General features: G+C 40.7%; 1 protein-coding gene across 2 annotated transcripts in view; it reads left to right on the top strand.

Moving 5' to 3' along the window:
- Positions 1 to 14,324, top strand: part of cntn4 (contactin 4) — a 213,203-nt gene that overhangs the window by 145,755 nt on the left and 53,124 nt on the right. For both annotated transcript variants that reach the window (XM_085455753.1, XM_085455752.1), the window contains exons 10-11: positions 2,454 to 2,583; positions 3,331 to 3,481. In XM_085455753.1, coding sequence (XP_085311879.1) covers positions 2,454 to 2,583; positions 3,331 to 3,481 — 281 coding nt within the window. The remainder of the gene's footprint in view (positions 1 to 2,453; positions 2,584 to 3,330; positions 3,482 to 14,324) is intronic.

The following is a 14,324-nucleotide window of genomic DNA, read 5'->3' as shown; positions in this document are numbered from 1 at the left end:
TTCTTGTGGCATTTTCATCTGAAGGACCTCACTCTCTGCTGCTTTATTGACAATGGCTGCAGGATTAAGTAGCGCTGCAATTAAAAGGAAACTCCACCGTGAAACAGGATTTAGTCCATTTAAAGGACCACCGTACTCATAGCTTACTGCTCTGCACTTGAATTTAGGTTTCCCTGCTCTCTTAGGACTCTTATCCAAAAGGCTTCAAATAATGTTGCTTTAAGTGTGGTTTAATACTTAAAAAGGATCAGAGAGATGGTTGAAATTCCTTGTTTTCCATGTTCGTTCAAGCTCAAGTGGAGCAAACAGGCTTCGCCTCAAGTTTTGTTCTTGTTATTATAAAGCCACTGTTGAGCTTAGTTCATGTCTGCTACTTCTGTCCTGCTCAGGCACATTAAATGAATCAAACATCTGAGTAGAATGAGCAGATTTCTTTAACATTTCTCCTCCAGTGAGCACTAATAATTTCTTTTTGTTTGAACCCTTTTTCTTAGTCAACAACAGTGTTGGTCAAGTTACTTGAAAAAAGTAATCAGTAACTAATTACTGATTACTTCCCAAAAAAGTAATCCCGTTACTTTACTGATTACTTATTTTCAAAATTAATTAGTTACTTAGTTACTTTTTAAAAACACGATTTACAACTTGAATAGGTAATAAAGCGATAGATGTTTCAGCCCAATTCTACTTTTTCTGCATAATCCATCATACAAAATGTAATCAAATGGAAAAGTCTCTTTTTAAAACTTGTTTTATCAGTTTTAATCTCTTTTTTTTTTTTATGCATCAAGCAAAAATTTAATTATATGCAACATTCACTGACTGGAAGAAATTTGTTTAACATTTAAACCTATTTTCTGCACATTCCAGCACATAAAATAAAATATTTTTTGTGTTTACACTCGCTCTTTCAAATAAATGCAAGTAAAACACAGCAGAAAATAAATAAAATCAAAGACTCAGCGGTCCTGTTGCTCTATTTTCACCTGTAAAGCAGGAGTGGCGTAGGTGGAGGTTTACCCTGGTGCAGGTGTGCCGCAGCGGTCAGTTGAACAAGTAACGCGTTACTGCTCATCTCTGGTCAACAAAGATCAAACTTGAAAGATTAGAGTATAAGAGAATGAAAGACCCCCCACCCTTTTGTTCTGGAATGCAAATGAGTAGATTGAAGTTGTGATAATATCATATGAAATGTAGCCTGTGCAAGTGTTACAGGCATTTTGCATCATTCTTACAAAGACTAGTAATAGTAAGCCTAACCCCCCCCCCAGAAAAGCTCACTTTTTCAATTTATTCATATTTTTTGAGTTTTTGTTTTGTCTTGTTTGTTTGTTTTATCACGTAAATCACACCAGAGTTGTTGGCAAATGACATTGCCAATCATTTTCATTCAGCATAAGGCGTACAGATGGTCCCCCCCAGGTCCCTGCATGAAAAACTGCTGATTTGAGAGGAATGTCATGGTTAATTAATAGCTGCCATAAATGGGAATGCTTTCCATGCACAGACTGATACACGCCAGCATTCGCCTCCTTCGCCAGCAGGGATGTTCGCCCCTGCACATCCGGAGGTGCCTGAGCGGTATGGAAATTCAGGCGCAACCTGCTCAAACACAGGATTAGTTTGTGATCTTTCGACGAGGACGGTCTCTCTTTTCATGTCACAGTACCTTAATCCCCGGCAACTGGAGCACAGGCCGCTCCAAAAAAAAAAAAAAACCCTATGGAAATAGGCTCTGATGACATTATGGGTGAAGCCGGAGGAGAACGCAGCAGACGTAGGGACACGGGGGAGGCGAAAAACCTGACACAGCTGCATAGAGATGTATGAAAACTGCTCAAGGATTTAATACTGTAGTGAAGGAGCGGTGCGAAAACTCGAGTTCAGGGAGATAAATGTATACTGGGGATTAAATGTCCGACTGATTCACTGATCCAGCCGAGTTTTTAGTTCATTGGGCCTAGCCGTCCTTAAATAGATTTTAATTTGATGGCTCAGTGACGAGCAAGATTTTCCCCCCGTAGGCGGGCAAATAGTCCAAACAGATGAAGCGGTGGTACAGCGTGACCATGTACACAGCACTTAGTATGTACAGGGCATACCTATCTGGAAAGCAATTTTCACAGCGCTGTATACCTCAGATGTCTCGATACTCCTTCCCCTCTTATCCCCTCTTTCTGCTGAAGGGGAAACGGGCCCTGTGGTGCAGTCAGAGATATAAATAGAGCATGGTTTTATTTCACTCTCATAAACATGTAGATTGATTAGGGTCATTTTCCGCTAGCCTGCCTCTATCCACCCAAGCCTTTGCCTCCATTAGTGATGAAAACCTAGATTTATTGCCACGTCTGTCACTTCCAGACCATAATTCACTGGGCCGCTGGCTGCCTGTTTTTATGTAGATGAGCCATGGGAGTAAAGCATATTAAAGGCACATGTCTGTTTGTCCGTAGGAACGCATACAGGTCGCCAGCGGGGTGTTGTCAATCAGTCGCCTGACCCTGACTGACACCGGCATGTATCAGTGTGTGGCCGGCAATAAGCACGGGGAGGTCTACTCCAATGCAGAGCTGCGAGTTATAGGTAAGACCCCGCCCCGGTTTACAGAGTGTGCAGGGATGCGCACACCCACTCTGGCATGTGCGCATCCCTGCTTGAGATGTGTGCGCAAGAGTGTTTGTTTTCAAGTTTGCTCCCTCTTCAGATGACCTCTGGCCTCCCTCTTATTGGCCACTAATTGAAAAGCATTAATTATAAGATGAATGCGTCCTGCTGACAGTGATGTATGCTCGGAGCTGCTTTGTTCACCAGCCTCGCCCATCTGCGCTGTCAAGCCCGTCACTCTTCGCTCTTTGTCGGCAGCTGCCCTCATTCACCATTCAACCTCCGGCGCGTCTCATCCTGATCGTGTAGCCGATTGGGCTCGGGCTCAATACACCTGATTTTACTGGTCAATGGGGAGAAAAAAAGAGGATGTCGGGGAGGTTATCGGACAGCACACGATTTTTTTAAAGCGAGTTTTAGCGCAGGCGAGTTGTTATGAGAGTGATCAGACAGCACATGCAAGCCTGTTATCAATCTCTTCAACCCATCAGCTGTGGGCATTACTATTCAGCGTTCTGATTACTAATTATTCGCATTATAAAGATCTTTAATCCACTGTCATTGATTTACCCGCAGCAATAATTCAATGTATTTGTAATGTAATGGTGAAAAACTGTTGAGCCCCACATTTAAAATGAAATAAACGATCAGAGATGAATTGTAGGAAGGAGAAGAAAGTGTGAGGCTTTTACAAATACTGGCTTTAACATGCTGCTCTTGTCTCAGCTGTTGCCCCAGATTTTTCTCACAATCAACTGAGGAGCCAGACGCTGGTGAAGGTAGGAGGAGACGCGCTCGTCGAGTGCAAGCCCAAGATGTCTCCTTGGGGTGTGATCTCTTGGCGGAAGGGCAGCGAACCACTGCGAGAGACTGACAGGTAGCGCAATATTTGCTTTTACCACGACACTAGAACTGCTGTGCTTTTTGCATGTGCTCTTATTGCTCTGAGACACAAAGACAGACACGTCTAAACAACACTCGCCCCCTTCCACACCTCTCATCTGGTTCTCATTTAAGCATATCGCTGTAAAAGCCTCCAACAGCAGTGTGTTGTGCAGCTGGTTGCCGTGAATGACGAGATGCACACATTTTAATAACAGAAAATGTAAATCACTGGCGCATTAGCACATTTTAAATGCCTGTTTGACTTGGCAAAGGCAACTTCCTGTGTACTATTTAACCAATAACCATAAAGTTCGATTCAATTCAATTTTATTCATACACCGCCTAATCACAACAGTCACCTCGGGCACTTTATATTTATATATTTGTAAGGTAAACACGCAGCATCACCTGATTCAGACAGAACTCTAAACTTCAAATCTAATTAACTCAACAGTAAGATTACTTTAACAGTACCTGCCCACTATGTGTCAATAACATAGTTTTTCCCGTCTTTGTGATTAGCCACAGAAATCTGTTGATATTCCATGATTTCTGATTGTCTCGTCACTGATAGCCACTTCCTATATGTGCACTTGTAAACTGTTTGGCCACCATCACTGATGACTGCCAAGACTTGGAGAACACCTTAAAAGAAAACCGAAAATTACTTATTCTGGTAGCAAAGGGTTCGAGCTAGGGATAAAGGTAAGATCATCACTGATGACCTAGTTCTCGTGCTTGCATTTATATATAAAACATCAAAGATATGTTGACAAATCAATCACAGCACTGACCAACTAAAGATGCAGGAAACCTTAAAGTGACCACTATACTGTGCTTTATCAGACCTGTCATGAGGATGAATGAGTATACCGTTTGGCTTGCATACTGTAACGTAGTGTTAAATTAGCGCATGTTTTGTATGTCTGTCGAGGCCTGAAATCACAAAAGAAACTGATTTATTTGTCTTTTTAGGAATTCAAAAGGACAGTGTCAGTGTGCACCACAACGCTTCAATCTCTGAGGCTTATTTTGTGGTCGTACTTCCATGGAGAGATTTTGATGCACTCCTTAGATGTGGCTAAGAATAAAAACAGCTTGAAGCTGAGCTGAGTAATGGTTAATGGGGTTTACCGTGTTTTATCTCCAGCTTTTTAGTGGCGGCCGAATAGACCGGCTGCTGAGTAAATTTCAACGTGCTAATCAGGTACTTTTCACCTCAGCGGGACGAGAACGGCTCCAGAAATCAAATCATTCGAGTTCTGTCGGGTTTTTGAGCAATGAGGAACGATCTCAGCGTCCAGCCACGTTTGACCTCTGAAATGTCACGCGTGCCACACGTGGTAACTCTGTCGGTCTTGTGCGCGTCTGTCAGAGTCCAGCGTGAAGTCTGGCCCAGTAACCTCGCTCGGAGACAGGGGTCGCCCATTGGGTGTCACCGTTCTAGCATGACCCGGCTCTGACAGCAGGGCTGTGTGCAGAGTGTCTTGCCAGGCTTTGCATATATACAAAGCAGTGTTGTTGCTTGTCAAACAAAGTGGCGGGGAATTTGCATAGTGGTTTCGCTGCTGGTGCCCTTCACTTGCCCTGTGCCACTTCCATAACAAACTTCAACCTCACAGCACACTTTGATCCTGTTGTTTGGAAATCATACTTTGGATTGTTTGACATGAATCGACGTTGCTGCGAATGAAGCGACGAATAAAGCGGCAGAGCTCAAAGTTAAATAGATGCTTTGCGATTCTTTGTTTCCCTGAAGTTCCATCACTGCACGCACTTGCCCTTCACTCTTCTCACTTACTGCTGACTGTACTCACTCGGTGACCAACTGCTGAGATAAATAACAAATGACTCGAGATTTGAATCATTCAAATATAATCACACAACAGCTCCTGAATAATTGAAATTAGAAGTTTGTTGTGGGCGAAGCTGCAGCAGAAAGATAGATTTACTTTAGTTCTTCAGTGCAGCAGTGAGTATTAGACTAATGGACATTTAGTAGATGGATTTCTTTAACGCTGTCTTTGTTCTGGTAGTTTGAAAGTCTGTTTGATGCTCGCTAATGTGTTTTAATGCTTTTATTCGCACTAAATAAATGATATTTGGCTGAGACCACCTGTGCCGCTGTTCCAGAATGAAACGGAAAAGAAGCACAGATTTGAAATTAAAATTGAGACAGTCCCAGCTGTATTACATTAAAAGGAATCTTTTTAGATTTTAATTTTTTTGCCACGATAGCAGACTTTAAAGACAACTAGGAAGTAGAGTAACTGTTTGTGGAGCATGACAACACACACCAGACTCTCATCTGTGACTGCAACACACGCGCACGTAACCACACACTTCTGCGTTACAGGGCGCACAGTATAAAATGTTAAGCATCTGCTGTGGCAGTCGTCGGAGAAGTTGCCTTTTTAAGCGGCTGCGCGCTTATAGCCTCTCTGCCTGTAGGTCGACTACAGTATTTATTCTTATCGTGCTGCTTGTTGTGAAAATGATGCGACTTTGATGAAAGCCGATCGCATCCTGATATCACACATCAGTTGTGTGATAAGCACGACTGCTATGCTGCTTCCTTTTACACCCCCCCTTTATGTTACGCACCTATACAGAAACATGCAAAATCACGAGAGGTAGCCGTGAACCCCTTTTGTTGAAGATTAATTGCTTTAATTGCGTTAGTGCTCCACAGTGGCTTCAGCAGAAAGGGAACTAGTGTCACCAGCTGGGCAATCCATCTTCATAGCAGCAGCCCCGTTTTTTTTGTATGTGTGTGTGTTTTTTTTGTGTGGGAGACCAGTGGAGAGGGAGGGAATGTCTTATCTACCCCAGACAACCCTGCAGGGACGAGGTTTAGATGACATCAGCTGGAACAAAGCAGCTGAGAGCGCAGAGTGGGGCAGGTCTTGCTGATGAGTGTGTAAGTGGGCCGTGTCAGGCGCGGAGAGCAGCCTGCAAAACACGCCATTTCAATATGTCACCAGCAGGAAGAAATCAAGTTTGTTAGGCCACTCGCAGCAGATGCGCTCAATCAAGTGTCCTCTCACGAGGCGTCGCAAGATGTGCTGACGTCCCGACGCTGCTCCCTCTTGCATTAAGCGCCATCTTTTAAAGACCTTGAGTATTTATCTCTATCGGCTTTAGAAGCCATGCAAATGTTTGAGGAGGTGTTTAAATCCCGAGGGAGGCATTAAAGAGCTTTGGGTGTGGCGGGTTTGATGCTGTCGCTTCTGCGTCTTTGCTTTGTTGCAAAAAAAGAACAGACAATGCTGGACTTCACATGCATGTAAAATCAATATGCATTTTTTACTCTTTAACAATCATTATAGCCACCTTCTGTAACACAGTGATGGACAGTCAGTATTTCAGCTTCTTTTTTTACTGAGCACAGTCCAAAAGGTTACATGCCTTTAAAAGGCCTAAGATGAGGCAATGTTATGCAAATGCTTTATGCTAAAATTAGATTTCCCTTTATTGTAATATATGTTTTTTCCCCCCACAAAAGATATCCAGAGAGGGGGAAACAATACAGAACCTGCTGGTGGCTGGATTCCTGGGGAAGCAGTATTCAGTCCTTTGTGTGTATTATAATCAGTGAGGGGAGATGGCACTCCATGAACAAAATGCACCCGGCAAACTGCTGCCAAGTCAAAATGCCAGCTGGGCTCCTGTTGTGTCTGTATGTGCAGAACACAGATAATATACAATATGTATAAAAATATGTATTGGTTTGTTGATTAGAAAGCCTGAATATTGCAACCAAACTAAAATAACTGTTAAATACTGATTTGTTGACATTGATTTGGGGATTTTAAATAGATTAAATTATGAAACCAAATTTAAATCATTTAGATTTTATTATATTAAAACAAATAATATCTATACAGTAGTTTAATTTTATTTATTGACAGATTTACTTTTTTGTGAATTTTAGTTATTATAGTTAGCCAAGTTATTTTGTATGTTTTGGCTCCTGCAACATAGGAATGAATAAAATAATGTATATCTTAGATTAGCTTAGCTTAGCTTAGTGTAGCTTAGCATAGCTTAGCTTATCTTTGAGAATTGCTACTTGAATTCAAATTGTTTTTGATTTCTGAAGTCATCCACATAGACTAAAAAAATGCCAACAATTATTTTTAAATAACTGTTCAAAAAACACCAGCTCGGTCACGTTTACCTGACAAAGCAAGTTAACTGAACTGGTGAGTTAACAGAAAGTCAGGGAGACGATTAGGACTGATGCTCCCAACCCAAAGAAAAAAGAAAAAAGAAAAAGCAAATTGGCGACAGCAGGGCTGCACAATTATGGCCAAAATGATTCTCATTTATTTTAATCAATAACATCACAATTATTTACAATAGTTATTCATTGATTTTAGTGACAAAATGTAAATAATAACCCTGCCTTTACATCCATATACCTAATAATATACACATCTTTGAAGCAAAACAAAGTTGGCCCTTTTTATTTATCTAATTCACTGCAGCTCTTTTATAAAAAATCTGAATGAAAAATTGTCAAATTTGAACACAAAATTAAATCAACATTTAAAGCCTTTATGCTAAATTCCGGGCAAATAAAACATCTTTGCAGGCAAATATGAATTTATCTGCTGGAAGTGCATCTCTTAAAGCAAGATATAAGCTCTTTCACTCCATTTATTGTACGTGCGTGATGGATGTGAATAAAGCTCGAAGCAAGTGAGATCCATCTCTTTTCCTCGTGTGACATTTTGCAGAACCCAGAACCCACTTTTGTCCAATAAATTGACAATTTTCTTGAAGTCTTCATTACTCACTGTGTTTAGTGGACAGATGTCTTTGGTCGAATTGAATGCACTTTGTGAGTTAGATAGATGCACTGCTGTGCTGCTGTGCTTTTATGGCTGTCTGCGTTTCACACTAGTAACCACTGCATCGTTTCAGGGTTTTCAGGTGGTTAAATAAGTCAGTTGTCTTAGTTTGCAGTACAGACGCACAGCTGTCTTTGCCTTCTTCTTCGTTAACATCAGTTGTGCTGGATCCACAGTATTTGTAAACAGTGGTTTATGATCAGCTTCAAAGAAATAAGCTGTTTGCCTTCTGCTGTGACAGATATTTTAATTTTGTTGTATATCTGGCTTTTAACGAATCCTGGAAACCACACGCTGCACAGTTCAAGGAACAGCTGTGATTAGCACATTCAGAAATGTGGTCAGTTGCTGATTTAGGGAGCGCTTAATTTGCTTTTGCCATGTATTCTGCTGGTGGAGCATGCGTTTTTCAATATCATTTGATCAGCTTAATTCAATTGTGGGAAGCCAAAATCGTGATCAACATTAATATTGGATTATATGTGACAGTCGGTGTCCTCCAGTCCAGGTTTAACAATCTAAACATAATACCTACTCTGCCCTGTCTTAAAGGATAAAAATCCTCATTCTGACAAACAAACATTTTTCTGTGAAAAACAGACTTTGGGTTTGTGTCTTGGTTTCTCATCAATGACGCCTTAGAGCTAACAGAGCTTGTGATTTCACAAACCAAGTGGGACCTGATAGTGGGTATGTCTAACGTTTATGTGCAATTAATGGTTAACTGTAGCAAGCAACCATTCGAGTGACATCTTTAAACAAAGACAGAAGGCTTGTTTCCAAGGGAACATCTGCTTACAGTTTTGCTAAAAGTTAACTCCCTTTTTCTCACATTAGTAGGTTTAAGCTGTTCAAGTGTTAAGTCGCATGACATGCAGGAGAAAACATAAAGAATGCGACTGCGGACTAAGTTGGAGATGGTGTAAAATGTCATGTTTTAGACTTTGACCTTATCTGTGTCAGTGTGTTTTTATAGAACTGAGCTCTTATTCTTTCTATTATAGTTTATTATCATTATTATTATTATTATTAAATAGATAAGGTTAGGTCGTGATGAATTCAGTTGGGGAAAAAAACATGTTGCTGCCAAGAAATTGTCTTAGTTTTGCACTTAGCCATTGATCAAAAAATAGCTTTATTGGTCTAGACAGGAAATGCTAAGACAGACCATTAATCTTGCTAGAAACTCCTCTGTCTTCAATGGTTTAAGGCACCTAAATCAACACTGCTTTATTCTGTAAGTGTACTCTTGGTGTCAGTATCTGCATCTTCATCAATACTGGTTGTAGCTTAACAGTTACTTAGATACCTTGTCTGTGGAACCAGGTTGATTAGGAAAAGTCAGAACTAAATTTTCTTAGTGCTGATAAACGATGGATGTAGCCACAATGATTTCACCTACGAGTTGATCACGTTCTGTGAAGCCTCAAGCTGTCTGTTTTTGCTGTGGTCACCTTGGTCTCTTGAATCGGGACATGACAAGCGAGGGGTGGAGAACAGATCTGAGACACACTGAGGGACACTGCACACTTACAGAGAAGCAGCTCGCTTATCACTCAGCATACCCGCCCAAAAGCATAACCTGCTTAATTGTCCTTATTTACTCTAATGAGGACTATAATTTGCAACGTGAACATCATGTTGTAATTAATAAATGTTGATCGTGACTAGCAATTCAGACCAAAAACTCATCTGACAAGCGTTTACTGGGGTCAAAGAGCAAGCAGGAACACCGCCATTTTCCCATAGACTTTTACACACTTTAAACACAGGAGTCACCCCCTGAGTGGAACAATTCATCACTCCAAAGAACACATCTCCACTGCTCTAAAATCCAGTGGTAGCATACTTTACAACACTGCACCTGACACTTTGCATTGTGCTTAGTGATGCAAGGCTTGGATTCATCTGCTCGGCTATGAAAACCCATTCTGTGAAACTCCCTGCACACCGTTCTTGAGCTAATGCGAAGGCCACGCAAAGTTTGCAGGTCTGTAGCGATCTGCAGAATGTTGTGGACTTCTGCGGAGTACGCACCTCGGCTCCTTACCATGCATGGAGGGTTTCACCCCAAGTCCAGCACCCTGAGGCTGTACGCTAAGCGGAGGGGACTGGTGAGTGTCAGCACCACAGTCCAGGATGAGACAACGAACATCCAAGAATACATTGGGAAGATGGCCCCAACTGACCGAGTGCTCAGTGAATACCTCAGGCAGCAGAAACCCAAGAAAGAGGAGGGAGACGAGGAACCATCATGGAAGGACAGGCCCCTGCACGGTATGTACCACCGGCAGATAGAGGAGGTGGCTGATATCCAGAAATCCTACCAGTGGCTGGACAAAGCTGGACTGAAAGACAGCACAGAGGCACTAATCATGGCAGCACAAGAACAAGCTCTGAGCACAAGATCCATAGAGGCTGGGGTCTATCACACCAGGCAAGACCCCAGGTGCAGGCTGTGTAAAGATGCCCCAGAGACAATCCAGCACATAACAGCAGGGTGCAAGATGCTAGCAGGCAAGGCATACATGGAACGCCATAACCAAGTGGCTGGCATAGTGTACAGGAACATCTGTGCCGAATATAACCTGGAAGTCCCGAGGTCAAAATGGGAGATGCCCCCAAGGGTGGTGGAGAATGACCGAGCTAAGATCCTGTGGGACTTCCAGATACAGACGGACAAAATGGTGGTGGCTAACCAACCGGACATAGTGGTGGTAGACAAACAGAAGAAGACGGCCGTAGTGATCGATGTAGCGGTTCCGAATTGATTTGATTTTGATTTGATTTGATTTGATTTTGATTTTATTGATTAGCATTCAAATTCAAATCTCAGTGAAAACAGTGAAAAAAAAAAAACAGTGAAAACAGAACAAAAATCTACCATAAAGAAAGAAAGCATGAGACAAGGCTAACCAAAAGGTATTGGCTGAAGCATTTGCTTATTACGCCAACCCTTTTCACAAAATATCTTTTTGTATGCAGCTCCTGTACACAGGGCTTGAAGAAAATAATAAAACAAAGCAAAAACCAAACAAACAAACAAACCAACAAAAAACAAAGAAAAAAAACTTTCCACCTTAGATAAGTAACTACATCAAAGCAAAATAATCAAGAGGTTTTTTTCTTCTCCTTTTTGCTCTTTTCATTCTTGATTTATATATGTTTCTAATACTCTATTTTTAAACATGTTTTTAAACAAGGAAAATGAACTACACCTTTTTAAATCACTGTCATAACTATTCCACAGGTTAACTCCTCTAATAGAAACATATCTCTGCTTTATATTTGTCCTTATCTTGTTTTTCTTAAAGAAATCTGTTCCCCTTAAGTCCTATTGACTCTCTCTGACTTTGAACAGCTTCTGAGTACTGGGGCAAAGCAAGTTATTTTGTGCTTTATACATTATCTGTGCCATTTTATATTCAACTAAATCATAAAATTTCAGGGTATTCAGATTAATAAACAAAATGTTAGTTGGTTCTATATAGTTTGATTGGTTTATAATTCTTATAGCTCTTTTTTGTAACTTGAAAATAGGAAGAGTGTTCGTTTTATATGCATTACCCCATATCTCTATGGAACGCCAGGACTGCCATAATGAATTAATTAAATACACCATTAAATAATTAATTAAATGTGGCAATAATTAATTAAAATTGGAATTAATTAATTAAATAAATAGTTATGACACATGTAATTAATTAATTATTGACACATTTAATTATTTATGTATTTCACATTTTAATTAATTATTGACACATTTAATTAATTAATTAATTAATTATTGACACATTTAATTAATTATTGACACATTTAATTAATTATTTAATGATATATTTATTTATTTCATTTTGGCAGTCCTGACGCCTGGCTCTCATCATGAAATAATTTTATCTGTCAGCCTCACCCATCAAACCCAGGGGGCGGGGTTAACGCTGATCGAGTCAAAACCATTGCTTTGGCCTGGTGGCCATTGTTTCTAGCACACAACAACCGGCATGTGGAAGCTAACAGAACTGAGCTTTGAAAAACCCTGTTTGTGTGTCACCAAATACCGTTTTAATATTTTTTTAGCAGAGAATGTAGTGGTTTAATCTTCATGTGTCTGGTCGGTTTGTCAAGATACAGCCTCTTTGCAAAAGTGTTTCGATGATTTCGGAGATGTCTGCCCAGTCTCACGGCAAAGCGTGGGATAGACCCGCTCGCCTCGCAAGCAATCCCACCGACAAAGCGCAGGCCCCGGTACACAGCTGTAGTAACCCCCGCTGACTTCTTTTACTGAGGTTATATTTATCGGTGTTTTATTTCCTGAAGTTCTTATGTGTCCCACGTGTTTCAGTCGCCAATTCTGAATTATAACTAACATTAAAAACATGTTTAAGGAGGAGAGAGAGCAAATAAATCTGTTTAACATCTGATCTTTGGGTTTTTGTTCAGTAATCAGCGTGACCTGTGTATAAACGCATAAAAGAGATAACGTTGGTGTTTCCGTCATGTAGTAACTGCTGGCTTTAACTGTACGAAGGTTGTTCGACACTATGAAACACATACAGACTTCATGATGTTCGGCTAATATTTTTATTGTGAATATTAATCATGCTGACCTCGCTCTGTACACCACGCAGCGAGGTCAGCATATCCACGATATCCTCAGCTCCATGAGTTAACACAAAGTTTCCCAGCTGACTATCTAACTGCCAACTATTCCAGAGACGTGAAAATATACAGCATAAAGAAAAGTGTAAGAGACTCAGCAGCAGATTAGAATAACAGTTATACATTTAATAAATCACCAAATGAATCCAAGAAACGAGCAAACCTGTTCCGACAATTTGAGTTTGTATTCCCTCAGCTGCAGACTCGCTGCTGTTTAAATGTTTGAAAAGGAAGATTAGATATAAAAAACGTCAAAGATAGACTCAGTCTGCCTTCACATTTGATATGAGGCCAGCACGTATAGTGGCCTCAGCAGGCTATTACTGAAATACACGTGCTATATCATAAACTATGATATAAACAGGGAGGTCCTATTAACATGTTTTAAAGGACACCTTCCTGCCTTTAGTCTCATTCATGAGCAGTATTAGTTTTCTTCTAACATCCAGAAGTCTGCACGATGTGTTTCATAGTTTGTAACAAGCCTTTGACAGGTAAACATAACATGACCGAAAAAGCAAAAAAAAAAAAAGAGAGAGAGTGTTGACATAAGAAGAGAAAATGCTCTCAATTATGGAGACAGGCAAATGGTTCATTTATGTTTGATGTGTGTTTATTCCTCCCTAAATATCGTCGGTGAAGTTTGCCATGCACGTCAGATTTTCCTGCGCATTTTTATACGTCTGCCAACAGAGAGAAAAAAATCACATTCTAACAGACAGCTGGTGCTTAGAATACAGTTGAATAACTATTAAAAAACAGATGATATTTAGATGATAGTTCAGTCTAACACATGTGCCAGTGAACCATTAAACGTCTGTGAAACTATGCAGTTATGAAACGTAACTTTAACCTCAGCCAAACCGATTTGCTCAGTTGTAAATAAAACAGCGAAGTAAACGTGACCCGACAGACAGAACCTGAGTGAATGAAGTCCAGCGTTTAACCACTGAGAGCTAAAACTCAGCTGAGGTTTGAAAGCTGTGTGCCGGTGATTGGACATCAGCCGCTGATAAAGCTGTTCGCCTATAAAGTGCTCTGTAAGGAAACAAGCTCCAGCAGCTCTGCGCTCGGGGAAAACACTATATTTACTTATCTTGTGCAGAAAAATGCGCTGACATTGCTTTATATCGAGCACCGGCTGCCCAGTTAAACTGTGACTATCACCAGGTAACTAGGCGTGTTTCTTGAATTAGCAGCAGGTGTTAAACAGCTGACAGATGAGGAGGAGGATGCATGCAGGTAAACTGAGGGTCTGTTGAGCTGATCGCTGGTTTCGTGAGAAAAATGTCAGCTCGTTCTTTATGTTACAGAAGCACA

Source organism: Copadichromis virginalis, linkage group LG5 (assembly GCF_057382275.1).
Source record: "Copadichromis virginalis isolate Kocher_CV1m ecotype Utaka linkage group LG5, C_Virginalis_male_GT1.1, whole genome shotgun sequence".
Lineage (NCBI taxonomy): Eukaryota > Metazoa > Chordata > Actinopteri > Cichliformes > Cichlidae > Copadichromis > Copadichromis virginalis.
The sequence above is the reverse complement of the archived record's forward strand: the minus strand, read 5'-3'. Positions and strand labels throughout refer to the sequence as shown.